Raw genomic sequence first — 23390 nt, 5'->3', positions numbered from 1 at the left:
TTAGGGAAACAATCCCCTCTCTCAACCTCAGCCTTTGAATACAGAAATAATAATATTGACCTGCCATTTAGGGTTGTTGTAACGATCACTGTGTGAATGGCTTTTGCACACCCTCAGAAAAGTGTTATATAAATGTGGGTTATTCGTAGGAGTGCATCAGACAAGCCCAGATTTCCCAAAATGTGTAAATGGTAAAGTAGCCTCAGGATCTCACTGCGAGAGTGAATACACTTCTCGTCTTGCTGCTACATCTGCATCTTGCATCAAAGGAGACTCCCCCCACAATAAAGTTGCACTGAGTGTTTGCGGTTTTTATTAGGCAGTTTCATTTACAGGGTGGGTGTGGAGGCAAAAGAGGCTAGGATCTTGGGAGTGAGAAGGAGGAATGCATCTCTGCAAGGCGAGTTGTGGAGCAGCTTGAATGCACTGAAGAGCTATTCCATGGCCTTGCAGGCTTGGGCCAGGTCCACTCTTTGGGAGCTTTCAGACCTAGCCGTCATACAGATGCATCTTCCTTGTCCCCAGAACCCTTTCTCGTCTCTTCCACTCTCTGAGGAGACCAACAGTATGAGAAACTCCAGTCCACTTGGCACGGTCCGTTGCGTTTTCTGGCGAAGGGAGGTAGACTGCCTTATCCAGGGGATGCCTGAAATGTTGACTCCATCGAATGGGAGCAAAGGATTGTAAATAAAGGTTACATGCGCAAATGCAGCTGATTATGTTCCGGCCATATAAGCTTATGCCACAACAAATCTATAGCTTTCAAGGTGCCACAAAGCTCTTGGTTATGCAGTTGGAGGCAAGTGTGGCTTGGCTTAGAACACCTGATGGCTAAAGACTGCTGTGTATATTTTTACATGAATATGTTAACAAAGAGAAGGATAAATGTCCTCTGTGTCTTTAATGCTGCTGTATCCTATAAGGGCAAAACTAAAGGAGGGCCTTGTTTTTTGTGCTTCACGCAGCTCTACTAATGGCCTTCTGATTCAATATAGTGGGCTACTACAGTGATTGCCAGGGCAGATCCTACTTGCACAATGTGGAAGTTAAAGCAATAGAAGTCTGGATGATTGAAGGAAGCTGGGATCAGCTTCTTTCCCAAAGGGTTTGGCATTATGTCCATTGAGATAGGGTATTCAGGAAATCTTTTGGCTTTGACTAAAGGAAGTTCAGATCCTTGTTTGTTTCACTTGGGAGAAAAGGTATGATTCTGGATAAAGTCACAGGCTCCCTCCCTGCCTCACCTCCACCTCATTTCTCTTCACCTCTATGGACTCTATCCATGCATCTTCTTCTTCCTCATGTATGTTAGGATGTCATTTCTCACAGTGGCGACAGTTGTTCTGGGGAACCACCTCATCACAGGCTTCCCATCCATATCAACCAAAAACTTCTCAAAGTTCCACTTGATATCATGGATCTTCAGAGGTTCCCAAAAAAGTTTCTTGGGGTCACCAAAGCTTTCTACAACAGGCGGGCAGGAGTTCTACCAGGAGAAAAACAACAGATTTAACTTCAGCTTCTTTGTTGTTGCTGGCATTAGACTCCATAATGGGCAAGGAGCCCTCAAAACCTTTGCATCCTAAGTCGTTTCATGCTTGTTCCAGTGGCACCGGGGAGATATAAGCTATCAGGAGCAACAAGGCCCATGGGGAAGAATGACAGCAGAAATACATTTCATGCCCCTTGAGCCAACTAAGGAACAAGCAGTCTGTTAAGATGCCAGTTTGTGTAAGGAAACCCCAATGTATTTTGTTCTTAAAAGGGCACCAGTGTGCTTCCAGATGAGGCTTTTATTGTGCCATTGCATTGCTTCGTTCATGGAATTTTACACGTGTTCCCGACATCATTGTCTTCTGCTTGTAGCCCTCCTATCTGTTCTGATCACTGTTTCCATCTTTTTTCTTACCGGGGGGTGGGTGGGAACCGTTAAGGACAAAAAGGCGGAATAGCTGCACAATGCCTTTTGAGCCTTAGCAATTGGGGAGCCCTCCATCTGAAAGCACCCACCACCACCGTCTCAGGTGAGAAGAGGTGCTTCAGCCTTTTCCCAACAGCTGTTTTTCTGCTCAAAATTGCTCCCACCTCAAGCTATTTAATAACCTAAACCATTCTAGGCAGGCCCACCGTCCACCTCCAATCTTTGCTTGACGTAAATAAAATTCATTGGCTTGGATCCTGAATTGCTCTTTTACAAATGGAAGGGCTCTGATGGAGTGGAGGCAAGGTTTTGCTGCAACCCCTGAGGATCACCTTCCATGCCGTTTAGGAGAGCTTGTCAACTCTCCAAAGCTGATTTTCAAGGAGCCCCCGTGGAAATTGGTGCAAATCGCTTCCCTCCACTTCCTTCTGCTGATGGACGCATCCTGTGAGCAAAGTTCTGCTCATGGGAATTTAGGATCCAGGCCATAACTATTTGTCCTGTCGGTCATCCTGCTTCTGTTCCTCATAAGCTGGGAAGAGAAGTTACAGAATCAAAGCAGCTGATACAAACCTTCAGGAAGGTGTAGACTCTCTGTTCTTTCTCCCCATTCACATCGCCTTTCTGAAAGAGCTGGAAATTCGGGACAAAATTGCTTCCAGGTCTGACGTATCTGGAACAGGAAGGGGAAGGTAGCAGTCTCTTTCACAGGGAGTTTGCAAGAAGGAAGAGCCTGCCCTGTGCAGAGGACATCCTCCTAGCCTGAGGGTGCTGAACCTCTTTCAGCCCAAGGAAGGAGGTCTTGGTGTCACATTCCGGAGGTGAGCCAGGCCAAAGACAAAAGAGACTAGAGCCAAAATTCCAAAACATACCAGCAAGTTTTAGCTCAAAGGTCATCTTGTCAATAACTAAGCTTTAGGAGAGATATTTCAACCTTTTAGGATATGTTGGGGGGGGGAGAGAATTACACAAAACTCACCCAACAATTGGTGTTTGGGGGGAAAGGATGGGGTGGGGCCAAGGGAAAGGGGCGGGGTCATCTGAGGAGCCCTGCAGGGCTGGATTTGGCCTGCAGGCCCTGTCCTAGCTCCAATTCAGGGCCTATCACCCACCCACTTCCCCCTAGGAACAATGCACACGGCTGTCCAGCTCCATACCTACTTCACCACTGCTAGGACTTCCAGGCAAGTGTAGGTAAGGTCCCCATGGATTCAACAGTAGCCTTGCCTGCTTTCTTGCCAGAGGGAGAACAGGCTAGAAGTACATTGGCAATACATGCATGTGGTCCCACCACATTCCATCTTTGACCTAAGGTTTATCCCTGGATCATCCAGGAGTCAAACCTGTTCATCTAGGTGACACACAGGGGATCCAGTGCTCAAGCAGGGGCGAACCCTGGATGATCCCAGGATAAACCTTAGGTCTAGCTGTGGCTTTTGGTTCCTTTCTTGTGAAGGGTGAAACCAGGAATAAATGGCAGAGCCACTGAAGAAGGAAGGCAAGCTAGTACTTGTCAGCCTTGCTCATGAGCCCTGCCATGCTGTGAAGAGCTGAGGCAATCCATGCTCCATGGCATAGCCAGCAATTCACTCATAGAGGCATACTCACTTCAGTGCTGGAAGGATTTCTGAGTTCTCTCCAGGTTCTTGTTTTCCAAATTGATTGCATGGGAAGCCCAGGATGATTAATCCATGATGTTCCAGTTCAATTTGTAGTGCATTCAGTTCTGGGAGAGAGACACAAATGCTGCTATCAAAAGGAGTCTTACAGCAGCAGAAGTCTTAGAGGTGCCTCAAGGCTCTTTAAGATGGAGGCACCCTTAACATGACAAGAACGTTGGAGAAATAAGACCTCCAAAAGCTCCATAAAACGTTCTTCCACAAGTCCAGTTTCATTACTAATCTTGACCTTGGAGAGGCTGATCTCTTGGGAAATAGTCATAGTGCAAACATGACTAGTTTAATACCATCATGACTTTCCCCCAAAGAATCCTGGGGATTGTAATTTGGTGAAGGAGTTGAAAAGAGCCAGAATTCTCCTAACCTTCCTAAGACTCACTGGGGAAAGGGAATGATTAGATCAGCATAAGCCCATGATGTGGCCATGCCAGGGTTGAGTTCCCAAAACTGTGATCCCAGATCTCAGCCATGGACTACATGATGCAATAATTCCAAATAAAGTATTTTAGAGTACGTCCATCCCTACCAGGTCATCTCAAGTAGTTCCCTTATTTTGGGGGTTAAGAAGCTGAAAGGGTCATGTGGCTTCTGAGTTTGCTAGAAGTCCAGTGACTCTCATGGTAGAAATCAACCCTCATAGGCTGTGCATCTGGGCTTCTCTTCCTAGCTGGGGTTCTTACCAAGGTACTGCATTGTGAGTCCTCAGTAGGTGGCCACATTTACAAAGAGGAGCAACTTCCCCGCATACTTCTGGAAGGGGATGTACTCATCACCATGTATGGAGAGAGCTCCATAGTCATAGATCGTTCCTAAAGTTGACTCATAGCAGTCCACCTGGAAGACAGCAAGAGATGCACCACATGGAGGAGGAGAAACAACACATTCTGAACAAATATGAACAAAAATGTAAGAAGACACCATAGATTTCCACATCATATTAGTATTTATTTATGATTTATGACATTTCTTTACTGCCAAGGGCCAGTCCTATCATTAGGCAAAGTGAAGCAACTACCCCAGTCAGCTGAAGCTGTGGTGGAGCAGCATCTCCCCAGCCATTTCTCTAGAGCCCTCCAGTGATTCCTCTCTGTTGGAGGATAAAGCTTTGTGTGCCACACAGTCTCTCCTGCCCCCTCTACCTCACCTGCTGCCCTCTTCCCTCAGGTGTGATGGGTAGAGGACGATATGCCCTCACCACCATTGAAGAAAGACTCAACTGCCAGTCCAACCAGGAGTGGGTATCTGCATGAAAGGGGTATGAGCTCAATTTTGATAGTGAAAATGAAATCTTGGTCTCAGCCATGCACTTAGAGGCAGCCTGTTCCCTAATTCTAACAGGTGTGTGTCTGCCTCCACTGAGGCCGTTCCAGGTGGTGGTCCTTGAGGTTCTAGAAATTAAATAGATGCCAGAAGACTGACAACCGCCCTGGTGGAGACGATACTGAGCTCGATGGATCGGTGGTCTGTGGTTGCATTAGGCAACTTTCTGTGGCAGGAGTAAGTATTCCAGACGTAAGCATGCCAGATGTTTTGATTACAAGTTCCATAATCCCTAATTATTGACGATGCTGGATGGAGAGTATAGAAGTTATAGTCCAAAATATATGGAGGGTACCAGCTTCCCTCCCCCTGTCCTATGGTATACCAATAGCAGTTCCTAATTCATTTCCAAGGAGATGCCCGCATCACCTAGCTCTTGGTGGTCACCTAGAAACACATGGTTACTAGGATCTAACTGGAACATTTAATCATTCACTCTGCCTCTCTTCTGCAAGCCAGAAGTTCGATCGATTTGCGTCAGAGGCCAGTGCTGGGCACAAATCAAGCCCTACCAATCCATTTCTTAACCCATTTGCTTTACCTGTTTGCAGGGAACGCTTCAGCATGACAGAGATGGGTTCTTTTTATCCTTGACATTTAATCTTCCTGGCAGATATTTAATCAGGAAGATAAATAATAATAATAAAAAAAAACCATGTTGATCACTTGTGGTAATGGGATGGAGCAGCAATGCAGCAGATGCAGATGTGACCCACAAGAAGAAAAGCAGCTTGCACTAGCCCTCCTGCTGTTTTGGACTACAACTCCCATCAATCCCAGTGAGCATGGCCATTGGGCACTGGTGATGGCAGTTGTAGTCCAAAACAGTGGAAGGGCAGCAGGTTAGTGGAGGCTATCCTACACCTTAAAGCAATAAAACCAGAAGCCTGGTTCAGAGCTACCTGTTGGATGTGACTAGAGATTTGTTAGAAATTTGGTTTCTGTAGGAAACAGCCTATATATATTTTTAAAAATGACAGTAACAACATCAACCAACAACATTCCTAATCCAATGCAGTCACACATTGTTCCCAATAAATGCTTCCTTCTGAGGAAATGTACATTTCCTCCTAGATCATAAGAATGGGATGTGGAGAGGAGAAGAGGAGCATGTTAATTCTATGGCTATTAAATTAAATGCCGTGTCTATCGTTCTGCTCTAAGTGAACCCAATTCAAGGGAGTTCACATACAAAAATAATGATGACACAATGCTAACCCAAGACACAGAAGTAGAGGAACCAATCTGAGACCAATTATAGGTAGCAGCAGCAGGTAACATAGCAGGGGCTATTCGTTTTTTTTTTTTTTTTTTTTTAAAGAACAGTAAAATGCAATTAACAGTAATTAAAAGCTTAGTGAAACGCTGACAAGGGGCATTTGCTGGGTTTTCAAAGGAAGGCTTTTTAGTGGGGGTCATGGGTACATCGTATGTGTGTGTTTTGCTGGGTTGGCACCGTCTTTCTCTTAAAACCTGCGCTTTCCCTCCCCCGGGGTGACGTCAGGTAATCCTGATGCTGAGAGGAGCACGGGGTTCTGGATGGCCATCTGGGGACAACAGCCGCCCCCACCCTCTTCCTGGTGGAAGGTGACCAATCACAGGTTGCCTTCCACCAGGCTCTGCCCAGACACACCTCCACTGTGACTTCAGAGCGAGGCTTTGGGGCTGTCTTGACGTCATCTGACACATCCTTGCCGCGCTCTGAAGAAAAAGGTCAGGTAAGTCCCTGACTTTTTTTCTCTGTAGCTGTGGCAGAAAGCTCCAGAGTGGGTGCACGATTGCAGCATCACTGCGCCACTGCCCACCCACCCTGGGGCTTTCCGAGCATTTAGACAGCTGGTAAGATGTCATATTTTTATCCATGTAGCTACATATATCAAATTCCTTCCATTTAATCTGAAGTGAATGAATACAGACATGGTGGGAGGGAACATGTCCAATTCTTTTAAACCACCTCGACCCTTTAACTGCACTTTGATCTACAGCTATTGTAAGGCAGGGAAGGCAAACTACTTTCATCCCAAGGGCGGAATTTCAATTTAGAGAAGCACTCTGGGGCTGCATTCCAGGGATGGGCTAGGCCAAAGGCAAAAAGGTGTGTGTGGGGGAATTAGGGGGGAAATACCAGTGTATTCTTGCTCAAAGCTCTTACTGCCAGTAAGTAAGCCTTAGGAGAGGCATTTCAACCTTTTAGAATGGGGAGGTGGGGTGGGGTTGGTCCCCCACCATGTCGTAAGGCCTCCTAATATTCCTATCTCCATGCCTGTGAAAAGTTTCACCACTGGAAAGATAAACGCTCACCTCCTATAACACAATGGGCTAACCTTATAATGCTTTCAGCATTTGAACGGGTGGAACTAACCCCACTTCAAATGGATACTTATTTGGATATCTGGTCTGCTTTTGTTGAAGCCTATATATGGTGGCCTCGTTCAGAAGACACCTTAAACCATGGTGGCGACTAAGGCTTTTTGCCTTAGTCACCATGGTTAAAGCCATGGTTTAAGGTGTCTTCTGAATGGGGCCAATGGCTAGTAAGTTGTCTTTTCATATATATGCATTTCATATGTATTCATTGCTACAGATATATGCAAACATATATATGCATATTTTTTGAAAAACCAAAATTGAAAAGTTTCACCTGCTGAACTCTGCTATTAAAGAAATGGGTCTTTTTTTACTGATCTGTTACAACTGTTGATCTTTTCCCCCAGAACACTTCTTCTCGGTACACTAGTATTTATCACAGCTAAGCCACTGTTAACTTGCTTTCCTCCTTTCCTGCTTATCATATCTAACTTTTGGTGATGATTTGCCAAACTAGCACTTATTCACTAGGGCAGGCTCATTTCTTCTTAACAATATTGAATGCAAGGCCATAACAAAGTCATGGACTGGCTTCCTGTATTTGGCAGTAAAGGCATTAAAATAGAGTTGGTGACCACACCCACTTTTAGATGAAGCATCCAGTGCCCCAAAGGCGTACAGGTGGGATAAAACAGATTGTAAACGATATTGGGTCTGTTTTGTGGTGTGGTAATATTTGGGCCTTGAGGAAGAGGAACCAGTTATCTGTATTTTGTTCCCTCAGGCTGGGGGAGAAAATGAGTGCTTTTGGAAACCTGTTTCAAGCCTAATGTGATGAGGCACTATTATAGCACAGATAAGCATTATGCAAGCTTACACTGCATTTCCCCAAACTAACCAAAGGTAAAGTCCCAAAACCATGTGAACTCACTGACTGCGTTGAGACAACACAATAGACAATGGTGGGTTAATAGTCAATTCCACAGTTGATTATTGAGGAGGTATTCCCACATGACATGATTATAACCAAATGGATGTCGATTAATGCCAACATTTGGGTGACCATACGCCCGGATTTGCCCAGACATGTCCAGAAATCCCGCCCCGAAACGGGATCTGGGGGGAGATTTCAAAATCCCCCAAAATGTCCGGGAAAATCATGGTCCTGGCCAAGGCCTGCGTCGCTGGGGGGGGGGGAGCTGGGAGACCTGTTCTCCGAGAATGGGCCTCGCAGCCCCCGCCCCCCCCAGCAACACCCCCTTCTTCTCTGTGCTGACGCACACGCGCCAGCACAGAGGAGAAGGCCTGTGTCGCTGGGGGGGAGGAGGAGCTGGGAGACCCATTCTCCGAGAACGGGTCTCCCAGCTCCCTCCCCCAGCAATGCTGGGCCGGCACCAGGCGGTCTGGAGGCCTCGTTTCTAGACTTCTGGGAATGGGTCCTCCAGCTCCGCCTCCCAGCACCCGGGCCTGCAGCCGCGACAACGAGCGACAATGTATTGCTATTATGATAGCATTTTTCAATAGCATTCTCTGTGAAGAATGATTTTCACAGGAGAGTTGTGTGACCAAAATAAAGGTGAGGTAGCTTTATTTTGCTGTAAGAGGCATTGTGTTTCTTGATACAGTACTATTATTTGTCTCTTAGGTAGCCAAGACAAAAAGAAACTGAGATAGCTGGCAATGACTTTGTATCCAGACTCTTTCCAGTCTTTTTATTGTTTGTCTAAAGCAGTCCAGGCAGACATTTCAAGTTCATATTGGCTTAATACTTTATTCTTGTTTCTAAAATGAGGGCCTTGGGCATTTTCCTTCCATGTCTCTGAAATATATTTTGCTTTTGCTTTGCAGGTTTTAAAATCTGACTTGAAATTTATATCAGCAGTTGCAAAATATGCAGGAAAAATGTGTATTCAATGGGTCCATTTCCCCCATGGGCCCTATGAAAATGAGATGCATTTGACCACTCAGCTTCATATCCATACTGTTAAGTTGTACCCACATATTAATTCTGAGTTGTTTGTCTTTTCCCCATTTTAAGGCTGAAATCCACTGGACTTTTTCTCTAGAGCAGGCCTAATAAAGTAAATGAGACTGCTTAATACCATAATTCAAATATATTAACAGGGTATGAATCAAAAAAGATATTTTGTCAAAAAAGATTTGAGGGAAGGGGAGACTGTATCACACAGAATACAGCAAAAGCTCAGTACAGCAGAAGCTACAAAAGTAGGTGTGGGTGAAGTTAATTTCAGATACACTGAATGTCTCACTTGTTCTTTATTCCAGTGATTTTAACATTAAGATGTTATGTAGAACAGGTTTGTCTTAATTGCGTGCTGTGAAATCAGACATGTGACCAAGGCTATGTTTGGGTGGGAACGCCCCCTTGGGGGCTGGACATGTTGGTGAGCACGCCCCCTTGGGGCTGGACGTATTGGTGAGCATGCCCCTTGGGGGCTGGACTTGTTGGTGGGCACGCCCCCTTGGGGGCAGCCATGTTGTCCTCCTTTTTGGTTTCCAAAATATGGTCACCCTAGCCAACATCAAATTGACTATTAGGCCTTTGCTAGACCTGGTAGAAAATCTGGGGGAGAGGAGGGGGGACCTCGCGTTATGAATAATGCGAGATCTCACCCTTATTCACATGTGAGCTGCAACGAGCTCTGGAGGAAAGCTGTCGTGGTTGCCATTTTATTTTTACTTTTAAAGCAGCGGCAGCAGCGCAGGTGCCAGGAACGGTAAGTAGGGTGTTTGTTTGTTTGTTTGTTTTAAAAAAACTCCTTTCCCCCCATCCGCGATCTGCCCCCTGGCTCTGTTCTCCTTCCCCCCCATCTGTGATCTCCCCCCTGGCCCCGTTCTCCTTCCTCCACCCACGATCTCCAATCCTCCCCTGCCCGCCCGCTATGGCCGATGTCCACCTGCCCACCCGCCCTGTCTGATCCCCATCCCCCCTGGCTCCGTTTCCCCCCATCTCCCCCCACTGCCCTGATGGCCGCAGTGCTCCTGTGGAGCGCTGTGCGCCTCTGCCGCTTTTCCTGGCTACTCGCGAGTAAATGCGGTAGCCAGGAAAAGCAGCAGAACAGGTTACACGCCCGCAGTCTCGGGCTTAGCCCAAGACCGTGGGAAATACCGGGCCAGAAGCAGTGCTGGTTATCCCGGGCCAAGGGAGGGTTACCCCTGCCTGAGCCCGGGATCCCCTGTGCGTCATCTGGATGCACAGGGGACGGCCCGGGGCTCGTACCGGGCTAAACCCTGGTCTAGCAAGGCTCTTAGTCAACAGCATGTTTGATTGACACATCCTCCACTCTCTGTCCCCTCCTCAGCTCCCCACTGGTATCCCATCAGCCATTGAGAGTTCTGCCAGCTGGACTAGAGCAGCAGCCACTGCTTTGGTTGCTCTTGCCAGGGGACTCTGTAGTCGCCAAAAATAACCAACTATGTGTACCCCAAATAATCAATGGTGCATGACACGATAACCAATGGTTGTTCAAATAATCAACTCTACACAGTGTCAGGTATAAGTCACCGGAAAGGCCTTGCAGGTTTTAGGGAGGTTTAATTAGAACCAGTTTGGAATGTCTGCAAGCTTGTCTCTGTCAGTGTTCTCACAGATGTTGATCACTCTCTCCCTGTCTCGGCCTTGAAGCTGTTAGACTTCTGTGAGAAAGTGATAGAGTGTTTAGAAAGGTGAGGCCCTATGTTCAAGGAGTCACTCAGAATGTAGCGTCATTTTGGTGGGCTGAGCAGTGCCGCCCACTTTGGAGACGGGCATGATTTACGGGCCGAGCCCCTGTCTGTCAAGTAGCTTTGAACAGGCCTACGCCTCCCTTTATAAGCTAGAGCAAAGGCGGGGAGCTTTTTCTAGGATCATCTTTTGACTCATGGCCCGAAGTCCTTCCCTGTTTGGGTCCATCATCGTTTGGGACTTTTAAAGCACTCTGCCCATGGATTCTCTTCTAATTGGCCTTTGGATTTCTAAGGACTATGGCATGAAAAGTACTTTGAGGCTCTTCATACTTGAGCTCGCATTTGCTGTGGATTGTGTGTTTACGGTCAGCTCAGTGTATGGCAGGCTGGGATTTGATTGATGGACTCTTCCTCTGCCAGACTGAGGTGGCAGGGAATTCCCGGTGCTAAAGTATGTGCATGGGAGTTCTTGTGCCTGAGATTTTACTCACCCTGTGATCTTTTTTAGGCTTTGGCCATGTTCCCTGAGTTACCAATGTGTGGCTGTGTTTGGACTAGCTCCCTTGGGATGGTTTGTTAAGCCTTTCGAGTATTCCCCATTGCGATTGCCCGAAAGATTGAATCAGGAATCCTTTCCCTCCCTTGGTCAGGTTTGGAACCCATTTTTGGAACCATTGAGATGGCAACTGGGAAACCAGGTTGTTAAAGCAGTTTGACTATATGTTATCTTAAGGCCTAAAGCTTTCTGACCATCAATTAGCTTTAAGCGTTTTGGGAGTGTATAATCATTAAGCTTTCCACCGTGAGATTTCCCTGAATAAAAGAAGTCTCACTGATTGAGTGTCCCATGTCAGTCTGCCAGCACGTATGAATGCCAGAGGGAAGGGGATCCACGACACACAGTAGTTATTAGCATTGGTTATTTCAGCTGAATAACCAACTGTGGTGTGAAAAAGTCCCAGCAGACAACACAATAACCAACCCATTTAACCCACCATTGGTTATCATGTTGCCTGAACCCAGTCTTTGGCTGCATTCTGACAACACAGTAGTCAGTGCTAGGGGAGGGGGGGTAGTAATCAACTTGACAGTTGTTTATCTAGGGGGTACTCCCCACACATGATAATAATCAACTGTGGTATGGATTACGATCAGCGTTGAGTTGACTATTAGTCCTTGCTGAGTTGACTCACTCATCCCCCCTCTCCCCCCTTTAGTCCTCCCACTACTATGCCATCAGCCGTTGCTGCCAAAAAACTATCTTGCCAGCTGGACTAGAGTGGCAGCCCCCACTTTATCTGCTCTTGCCTTGTGATTCTGTGGCTAACGAAATAACCAATGGTGACCAAGGAAATAACCAGTAGTGCCCTCCACACAACATGATAACCAATGGTGGTTCAAATAGCCAACTCTGCACAGTGTTGGTTATTTGTGTTGGTTATTTCAGCCAAATAACGAATTGTTGGTTAAAAAACTCCCTCCACACAACATGATAACCCATGGTGGGTTAAATAACTAACCATTGAGTTTTTAAACTACCATCGGTTATCGTGTTGTCTGGATCCAGTCTTTGTTTACATCAAATTGAAATCTTTTAAGATTAAATGCTATCCAGGCAGGCAATCCTTCTTGCTTAGGGTTGGCGCTAAGGGTGCATGTGAAATTATCACTAAAGTGAACCACAATCTTATTTATGTCTAATCAGCAGTAAGTCCCACTGAGCTTACTCTCAGGTAAGTGTGGCTAAGGTTGCAGCCTTAGCTGCACCTGAAACATATGCCAGTCACCTCACAGTTAAAGAGAAATGAGTGTATGCTTTTCTGTCCTCCTCTCAATGTCTGGAGTGCTGATTCTAGCCCATAGCATCTTCTTCTTCTTTTTAATGATAGAATATTATTTTGACATAAAGTTTTAAAAAACAGAAGCAACAAAAAAGAAGAACTCACATAATAATATAAGTTATCTAAATAAGGTAATGGCGGGGGGGAGAGGAAACTGATCCGTAATGAGCCGTGTGCTGGAGCACGCTTACCTGTCACCTGCCATTTGACTCATGCAAGCAGGAATGGCTAAACAAACCACCAACGTTCCGTTTTGCAGTGTGGTAATATTTGGACCTTGACGAAGAGGAACCAGTTAACTCTGCTTTGTTCCCTCAGCCGTTCCTCCTGCAAACAAGAGTGGCTAAACCTTTTTACACAGGCTTTCCTTTGTCTTTAATGTAGCTGGTTTTATACTGCCTTTTAAAAAAATATTGAATGTTTTAAATTTATGCTTGTTGTGTTTTATGGTTTTTAAATGTGCCTGCCCAGAGAGCTTCGGCTGATGGGCAGTCTAAAAATATAATAAATAAATGAATAAGTAAATAAACCACATACACACACATACACATGATGTGTGCAGGGGAAATTTTTAACCTGCTGACATGTCCTACAGCCTATGCTTGCTACGTGCAAGGCGGAAAGGTCCCCATGGCGTCTAGAGCAGGCACTAGACAGGTCAATCAACTAATAGCCTATGTAAGCATTACATGCTTAGTCACATGAAGGGTTAAATCTGGAGCTTGTCCGCATGTGTAGACTGTAACCAATGAGATACAAGTACACTGGCAAAACTAACCAATGAAAAGTAAATATATTATTGAACATCAGAGACTATATAAGTGTGGTATGTGATGAGGTGTGCGTACTTGATTTGCGAACCATCGCCAAGCACCCCTTCCTGCACAGATCCAGAAAATAAAGATTAAATTGGATCCTCCACCCCTGCGTGTTTCATTGGACTTAGCGCACCGGGCCCGGGCCCTCCTGTCCCTTGGGGGACAACACACACACACCATCCATGATTTGTTTCTTGTGGTGTCTGAATCAGGGATTCTGGCTTGTATTTCTTAAAACAAGCCAGAATTATAAGACCTGGTTTGTTGTTGGCTTATGACTCTGGCCTGTTTGGGGACAGAGAAGCCAGAATCCTGGTGTGGATGTCATGGATAAACAAACCGGGGACAGAGGTTTGTCCTTCATCTGTGGTTTGTTTAGCCCACCCTCCTTCAACCTCTAGAGGTTTTGGATCTCAACATCCATCAGCCCTAGCCAGCATGGTCAGGAATGCTGGGAGTTATAGTCCAAAACATCAGGGGGGACCAGGTTGGGGAAGGTTGGTTTAGCAGAAACTATCAGGTAGTATACTCATACTGCTTGTAAATGATAAACCAGGATTCTCCGGAACACACGGCCTGTGTTTGGAAGAGTTTCCATTTCCTTTCCATAATAAAAGTGACTCCTATGTACGTACTTCTGCAGGGCAATCCTAAATACATTTACTCCCATGCAAATGCCACTGAAATCAATAGGGCTTGTTCTCTAGCAAGTATGTTTAGGATTACGGCCATAATTTGTTGCAGAGCAACTCCATAATTTTTAGGAACATTGGAAGCTGCTTTGGTGCTTCTTGCCCAGTATTGTCAACACTGACTAGCAGCAGCTGTTCAGGGTTTTGAACCAGAGTCTTTCCCAGTCTTACTTGGAGATGCTGGGGATTGAACCTGGGACCTTCTGCATGCAAAGCAGCTGCTCTGTCACTGAACTACAGCTCCTCCCATTGATGGACATCCATTATAGCTAGCATGCAGTTCTTCTGGCAAAAATGGAACAGTGACTAAATATTGTCCCTTCTCTTGCTTTTGCACTTTGCCAATTGCAACACTTCTTCTGCCTATTATTGTGACTCACAGGTGGCCGTATTCCTGCTCGCCCGCTAAGAAAGTAGTCTTCTGCTCAAAAATGGCTTAAATAGACCAGCGGCAAAGTGGCTATTGGGCTTTCCCTTTCAGGTACATGTGGCTTTCTCAGTCACATTAGGATTTCACTGTTTGAGGTTTTGCTGACCTCACAGTCACATTGTTTGCCTTTGCAGATAGAACGCCCCTGGAGTAAACAGCATTTGAGTCCTGTCTTGCCTAACCTTGTCCTTCGGACTGATAATACTGGTGTGTAAAACAGTTAAATCTATCTCCCCTTATTTGTTCTGGGATATCTCAGTCCTGCTATGTCTTTTTCCTTTCCTCTTGGAATTGTGGTTCTGTGCTATAGGACAATCCTCATTATCTGGAACTATATAGTTCTGGGGTTCTGTTCTCCTTCCACCCCAGCACCGTTTTGGTCCAGATTTCAATTTGTGTGTGTGGGCGGGGTGGGGTGGGGCTTTGGCATTTGAGAGCAAACCCAAATGTTTTCTTTGAAATATAATTCGTACAATTTTTAAGTTGCCATTTTTTATGTCTCCATGATTGTGTTTCTTTTCATAACAACCCTGTGAGGCGGGACTCCTGTACTTCACATAAGACGAACTGGGATCTGTGGCTTGCCTGGTGACTGTAAAAGTGGCTTTAACCCCCTGCCAAATTCACCTGAGCACGTTGATTTAGTAATCCTGGGAAATGTGTACATCTTTCCCTTCCGTTTGAATACACTTCTGCTAAGGTCACAAATGGCTTCAACTTAGCAAGGCAGAGGAACAGCCTGCCAGCTAAAATGTCAAGAATGAGAGGGGCACCGCGACAGACCGATAAGCAAACACCATCCATTCCTTTCATCAGGCGATAAGAAGCAGCTAGTATATAATGAGAGATATCTCCCCGCACTTTGCCTTTTAACATGACACACAACCATGACAGCATAAACTCAAATGCACAGCCTGATCTACATAAAGAACTGCAAAGGTACCAGCAGTGGATATGGGCAGCTAAACCTAAACTTTAATCTGTCCTCGTTAGTCATTCAGTTTCAAATGTTGTGCCTTCTAGGAGAGATCTGGTCCACCGCTCATCCAGAACAGGTTGGTTGCCACTTGCTACAGATTCGTAAGCGGGACTGGAGGGTCCATGTCAGTATCTGAGTATTGTATCAAAAATATTACACGAGGCAGCTGTTGCTCATCCACACCCAACCCTGCTATCAAATACTGGACAGTGTCAAACCAAAACACAACAACTCTCAGGTCCCCAGAAAATCTTCCTCAGGCATTGTTTGGGCACCCACTCCCACTGAAGAGTGCTGTAATGTCTTACCTTCTGTTGCTCCTGTCCCAGATTTGGCTGAACTAAGCCAGCTAAGAGCAAGGGAAAAATCCACATCCCCTTAAGTCTGCCCCTCATGATAGTGACAGCAGCAGGAGCGAGGGTGCGAGCACCCTCTCCTTGTCACCACAGAGAGCTGCTGTTTGGCGTAGGTCTCTCTCTGCCTCTTCCAGCACAACCGCTGGGCTGAATAAAAAGGACGAAGCGGAGCGCCTTTAGCCAATCATGGAGTGGCAGGGACTTGAGGGCTGCTCCTGTTGATATTAACCATGTGGGCTCTGGGCTGAAGCATTCCTCACCGTTTGATGCACTATGGGCTGCCTAGGTTTCTTAGGGGTGTGTTCATGTAAAATCCCATCCTAGAGATAGAATTTGAGCTCCAGGGGAAAATCTGAGAGCATAACATCTCTCCTCCAGTTGTCACACAGAGTGTACCAAAAATCATATGACTCCGGGACATGTCAGCACAACAAGAATTCCACAGCACACACGTTAACTATGCCTTGAGCTGCAATGCTATGGCCATTTACTTGGGAGTGAGTCCCATTGAACTCACTGGGAGTTTATTTTTATTTATTTATTTATTTATTTATTTATTTATTTATTTATTTACAATATTTATTTACCACTCCATAAAAGATAAAAAAGATTAAAACAGCATATTAAAATTGTTCATTTTAAAACAGTATACTAATAAAAACTGTAGCTGTTACTTATTAGAGTAAGTATGTTTACTATTGTAATATAAAATGCACTTTTTGGTTTTGTAATTTTATTAATATGTTTTAACTATTTTTAAATGAATTGTTTTATATCTTGATGTCTTGCTGGAATGTATTCTAAAGTTTCTGAAGTATATTCTATGAGCATATATGATTTCACAATTCCTTACTCCTGTAAATATTATATTATTTCTTTTAGATTGCCCTGAAGGACTTCAAAAGTCCAAAAACACGTTGACAAAAACATTAAGTATTTTCTAAGATAGATCTTTGGTTCCACCCCTTACCTTTGGCTTCCCCCCGTCCCCCTTGCTATTTGGAGTTTCTTTTCTTTTTTCCGGCAAATAGGAAGCCTGAGAAGCTTTAACAATTGCTAATCTATTTTCCCTGAAGGCTTGGCAGGACTACACTGGGATTAAATTATGACTGCCATCTTAGAAATGTACATTTTGTCCCTGAAACTCTCTCTGCTTCCATGGTGCCTGTCACCGAACTGGAAAACATTTGTGATGCGAGACATTCAGGGGTGAAGAACATCTTGATTTCTATTTTTTGGGAAGGCTGAGGTAGTGTTGAAGGGAGGGGTTGGTTGTATCTGATATGTATGTATTTATGTATTATGCTTATATCCCACCTTTTTTCCTCTTACAAGGAACCTAAGGTGGTTTACAGGATTCTCCTCTCTCCCTTTTTATTCTCACAACAACCCTGTGAGGTAGGTTAAGCCGTGAGTCACTGATTGCCCCAAAGTCACCCAGTGAGCTTCATGGCTGAGTGGGGACTAGAACCCGGATCTCCTGAAGGCATCTCAGTTAGATGCCTTCAGCACGTCACCCAGGATGTCTTGCGTATGCTAAGATGATGAAAATGATCAGGCTCAGAGTACAGTGTCAACTTTTCAGTAATCTTTAGTCACTGACCCTTCCCCACCCCACACTGACTAGTCACTGATAATTGCTCTTGGGTTTGAAAGAAAGAGGTGTGTGTGTATGTGTGTGTGTGTGTGTACCCCAATATTACCCCAAACCATAGAATTGTCTCATCTTACAGAGGAACTGTCAAATGCCAGCTCTCATTGGTGTGCAGATGCATTCATTATATGCAAGATGCAATTGTATCATTTAGTTTATTGGCACTGAGGATGAGATCATTGTTTAAGAATATTGTCACAACCCCCCGCCCCCATCACCACTTCCATAGTACAAGGTTCAAGGCAGCACCACCAGCACCGGCACTGCCTCTGCCACCCAAATCATAACACAATACTCAGTAGAAGCCACTGGAAAGGGTAGTACAAGTTATGCCTAAAGGGGGAAGCTTGGTGGACTATCTACCACAGGTGTAGCAACTTGTGGTCCTCCAACATTTATTGGACTGCAGCTTCCATAGCCAGCATAGCCAATAGTGAGGAAAGCTGGGAGTCGCAGTTCAACCACAGCTGGAGGGCCACAAGTTGTTCACCTGTGATCTAACATCTCCTTTCAATCAGTTGTGAGGCTTCTAGTCCTCTCCTCACTATGGATCTTGGAGAAAGATGCAATGGATCGAAACGAATCTGACCTGTGGATTCCGCAGCACCCCAACTTTTTTCCGAGTCATGTAGATTCAAAGGACTTACAAACTGGTTCTTCACTCTGGGTGGGAGGGCTCTGGGTTAATTCGTATTAACACGGACTCACATTGTGCGCATTTGCACAAGAAATTCTGATTTAAAATATCTGATTGCCTCAATGAGCGGACGACAGAATGAAAGACACTTGACAATCCATGAACCACAGATTTAACCAAATCTATACATTCCTACTCTAGGGTGAGCATATGAAAAGGAGGACAGGGCTCCTGTATCTTTAACAGATTTCAGCAGATGTCATTTCTATATATGGAGAACTTGGTGAAAGTCCCTCTTCCTCACAACAGTTAAAGGTGCAGAAGCTATACTAGAGTGACCAGATACAAAAGAGGACAAGGCTCTTGCAGCTTTGACTGCTGTGATACAGAGGGAATTTCACCAGGTGCTGCATGCATGCAAATGACACCTGCTGAAATTCCCTTTTCTATGCAACTGTTAAAGATATAGGAGCCCTGTCCTCCTTTTCATATGGTCACCCTAGTTGGACATTAATAATAATAATAACAATTTATTTATTTATTTGTTACCCACCTCTCCCTCTGGATCGAGGCGGGATACAACACAAATGCAAAACACCATAAAATACAAATAATTGGTTAGAACATATAAAACGAATACATCTACTAGGCTACTAGGAGGAGGGCTTTCTCCGCTGTGGCACCCCGACTGTGGAATGAGCTCCCCAGAGAGGTCCGCCTGGCACCTACACTGTACTCTTTTCGTCGCCAAGTGAAGACCTTTTTATTCTCAGTATTTTAACACTTAATTTTAATTTTACTGTTCTAACTCTGTATTTTAATCTTATATCAATTTTGCTGTGTGGTTTTATCCTGGTTGTGCTTTTTATACTGTATTTTGTATTTGTACTTTTAACCTGTTGGTTGTTTTATTATGGTTTTAATTTTTGTGAACTGCCCAGAGAGCTTCGGCTATTGGGCAGTATAAAAATGTAATAAATAAATAAATAAATAATAAAATCATTATAACATCCTTTGTGAAGGGACTTGTATGCCTGTCTGTGGTTTTGGACACATTAAACCATGGCTTTAACCATGGTGAATAAGGTTTTTTTTGCTTTATTCACTGTGGTTAAAGCCATGGTTTAAGCTTTAAGGTATCGTCTGAACACAGCCCAGCTTTCTGGCTTAACCACCGTGGTTAAAAGCCATGGGAGGTAGACCTTGATTACTAGCCTGCTATGTGAGTTGAGTGTTCAACTGGAGCCTGGATGGAGTTTGAGGGTGAATCAAGAACACAGGTCTGCCTCCCCACCCCACCCCCGCCAATTTGGACTAATTTTCCTTTGGGCTGATAGCGAGAGGTATCAAATTGACATCCTCTTTTCATGTAACCTACAACTAGCAGGTTGTTTTAAGGGCTTTGTTTCCCATTTTCTGGGACATTAGAATTGAAAACAATGGAGAAATTCATTCTAGTTATCTAATTGGTTATCAGGTAGCTGCTCCGATGCTCTCTGATCCACTTTCTTTGCAAAGACAAACATTCTCACTCAGACATATCCTCTTAAGCATCCAGCATGCCTGGTTAAATTTCACTGAAGCCAAGAGGGATTTCCCCCTGGCATTCTGGAATCCATCCCTACAATTGGGATGTTGGAAGAATTTGTTTGGGAGGCAGATCTTGATGAGCCTTTCTTGTGATGGTCCCTTGGACCTCAACTCATCTTCTGCTAGCTGGCCCATTTCAGTCCAAGGTGAGTTCCCAACTCAGTTTGCATTTGCAAGCAGAGCTGCAGTTTCCCCCCCAAATCCAGGAACTTTTTCCATTTTAATTTTGTGTGTGTGCAGAAATAGACATTTGCACAAATTGTGGCTGCAATTTGCACAATTTTAATGTGAATTGCAGCGCAATATTTGTGCAAATGACTATTCCTGAAAATAATAATAATAAAAAAAACATGGAAAAAGTTCCTGGATTTGGGGAAAATCTCTCCAACCTGGTGCAAATGCAAACTAAGTCAGGGACACGGTAGGGATCCAGTGCACCAAAAACGGGCAGATTTCGCGGCGACAGACATCCTTATCCTAGGAATACATTTTAAGTTCTCTGAATGTATAGACAACTCCAAGCCAGAGGCTCAAGATGCGTAACAACAGGTTAAAATGAACAAATGTATGCTCTGCAGCTAACATTTCAATGAAGAACAGCAAAGATTCAACATGCCCTTTGCCAGCAATGCAGGTCCCAAAAGCCAGGATATAGCATTGGGTTCCCACGGCTTAGTGGTAGGGTACCTCCTGTGCTTGCAGGAAGTCCCAGATGAAATCACTAACATTTCTAAAGAGGATTGTGAAAGACTCCTCCCTGAAATCCTGAAGAGCTGTTGCCAATCCAGTGTAGAGCAGCCTGCCTAACCTGGTGCCCCCCATATGCTTTGGTCTATACCCCCCAGCTATTGGCCATGCGAGCTGAGGACGATGCTAGTACTTGTCCATCTACACTGGCTGCCGATCCACGTCTGAGCCCCATTCAAAGTGCTGGCATTAACATTCATAGTCCTAAACAGCTTCGGACCAGCCCACCTGAAGGATCGTCTCTTCCTATATGTTCCTGCCCAGTCCTTCTCTGGGAGCCTCTTCTTATTTCCCCACACATGTTAGTATTTCAGTTTCTGTTGTTTTATATCATCCTAAATGGTTGCATTGCTGCTAGGTTTTATTTTGGTTTTTACTTCTGTTTTAGACTGTTGTTCTAAACTTTTATATTGTATCATATTATGTTTTTGGGTTTTATTTGTTGCAACCTGCTCCCTCAGAGAGCTTTACCTATTGAGCAGTATAGAAATGTAATACATAAATTACAAATAATAAATAACTAAGTTGACGTCCAAAACATCTAGAGGGCGCCATGTCTAGGCAATAGTTAGCTGGATGGAGCAGTGCCGTGCTTCCGATCATGCTGCTGTGCCATTGTTCCAAAGGTTACATGTTTGGAACTCCCACTTGTTCCATTGAGGCACATGTACGTGTGACAATATATGGGCCAGCCTCCCATAGCCTGGTGCCCTTCAGATGTTTTGGACTTCAATTCCCATTAGTTCCGGCCAGCATGGCCAATGGTCAGGAATGCTGGGAGTTGTAGTCCAAGATGGCAGAAGTTGGAGAAAGTTGGAGTGCACTGTCTCCCCACTGACCACAGGGAGCTGCCTTATACTGAGTCAGACCCTTGGTCCACCTAGCCCAGTATTGGCGTCACTGACTGGCAGCAGTGGCTTTCCAGGGTTGCAGGCAGGATTCTTTTCTTGCCCTACCTGGAGAAGCCAGGCATCAAAACTGGGACCTTCTGCATGCCAAGCATGTGTTCTATCATGCTGAGCTACTGCTCCTCCCTTCAGGGTTTGATTGACTCAAATTACAGCAGCCAATGCGGAAGAGGCAATGTGGCTATGGGGGGAAACCCTGAAACCCAACGTTGTTTTATCAAATAGCTGAACAAGAACATCAAGCCCTGGAGAAATTGTTGCCAGCTTCCTGCACTGCTTCTCCATTCAAGACTTTTGCTGCCAACACTCCCAGCTTACTCATCTGCTTACCCCTGTGTAGTAGGGGTGAGGCGTGGGGAGGGGAGCAGAGCCTGTTAACAGTCATGAGCTTCCCTTGTCACCTTCATGGCATTTGGAAGACAGAGGGCTGGACCAGAGAGAGACCTTTGGTTTGACCCAGCAAAGCAATTTCTACGTTGTTGTTGTTGTTGTTGTTGTTGTTGTTGTGGAATATTTATTGAAATAAACTTAAATAATAAATAAACATGGGACAGAGGGAGGGAGGAGTCGAATAAAGAGAGATGATGGGAATTGGTAAATTATGGCAGTGGAGGAACAGGAAGAGGTGGAAACAGGGATGGGGGAAATTTGGTTTTTACAGAATTTTTACAATTCGTACCTCCTGGAATCAAATGCGGACTTGAACACAACCTGCAGTCAAATGTCCTTACGTGATTGAGTTGGCAATGAGATTCGGGCAACCCCAAAATAGTGTTAAAAATGTGTGCATTTGGATAATGTGCAGAAAAATGCATACTTTTTTTTAAAAAAACGTACACACACACAAATACACACACAATTCAGTCAATGGAAGAAGAATGGGCACCCTTGAAAAATGCACACAAAAATGCATGTTTTGAAAAAAAAATGCACCAAACTATGCACAAACTTTCATGGGGGAGGGGGGGAGAAGCTCACAACCCAATACAGACTTCAGTTGGATTGAAGTTTGATGTGGAAATCAGGGAACCTTGACAAGTTTGAGCTTTATCTGATCTCAGTCTTTAGGTAGAAGGCGAGCCAACCTCATTTTGTAACCTCAGATTTGCTCAAGGCTTCTTGCCACTGGCTGAACTTTCCATTGCATTGCTGCAAATGATCTCACCTGATCTCACCAGTGGGCAGAGCGGGCAACCCCCCCCCCAAAAAGAAAAAGCCAACAATTATTATCAAGTGCCTTTGGGACATCATTGCTGTTCATCCAGCCAAGGATCAAACTTCCTTCACTTCCCAGGCTCCCAAGCTTGGGCTCACCAAAACCATTTACCTTGCCCTTGAACCAAATTACGTATTTCTAGAGAAAAATGGACTCCATGAAGATGATTGACAGAAAGTGGTAAACAAACTGAAGAAGAGTGAAAGAGGAGGAATGCATGAAACTGGTTGCCTAAGTAAAGTTGAACTGGCTACCCAAACAAGGCAAAAATCTGTCAGCTGGAAGAAAAGGAGAGGACAGCAAATGCTTTAGACTAAGGGCTTCTCCACATTAAGTAAATATCCTGCATCCTTTCTTCTTCTGTAGTCTTTCCAGGTTTACGCTGGGCTCCTTCATATGGTGAACACGTGATTTGCAATTGAAAACTTTCTTTCTTGGTAATGGTCTATATGTTTGATAAGACAGCACTATCTAGTGGCTGTATTATAGCGCTATGTTGGCATGCCACACTACTGATATAGCACCATTAACTGTTATTTAAGCTTATCTCCAATCTTTTTGAAAGCGGGATAAAGGATGAAAAATGCAGGAGAGGTCCTGGAGGTTGA

The 23390-nt window shown here is 44.8% G+C and overlaps 1 protein-coding gene across 1 annotated transcript; it reads right to left on the bottom strand.

Annotated features, from left to right (window-relative positions):
• Positions 1-296: 296 nt before the first annotated feature.
• On the bottom strand, positions 297-16172 carry GPX3 (glutathione peroxidase 3). Its single transcript, XM_063120881.1, has 5 exons — positions 15983-16172; positions 4281-4434; positions 3530-3647; positions 2495-2594; positions 297-1486 (listed from the first exon to the last, which is right to left on the bottom strand). Exons 1-5 carry the CDS (start codon positions 16067-16069, stop codon positions 1277-1279), a joined length of 669 nt encoding a protein of 222 aa, XP_062976951.1. The 5' UTR covers positions 16070-16172; the 3' UTR covers positions 297-1276.
• Between the last annotated feature and the right edge of the window lie 7218 nt (positions 16173-23390).

Source organism: Elgaria multicarinata, chromosome 3, assembly GCF_023053635.1.
Source record: "Elgaria multicarinata webbii isolate HBS135686 ecotype San Diego chromosome 3, rElgMul1.1.pri, whole genome shotgun sequence".
Classification (NCBI taxonomy): domain Eukaryota; kingdom Metazoa; phylum Chordata; class Lepidosauria; order Squamata; family Anguidae; genus Elgaria; species Elgaria multicarinata.
The sequence above is the reverse complement of the archived record's forward strand: the minus strand, read 5'-3'. Positions and strand labels throughout refer to the sequence as shown.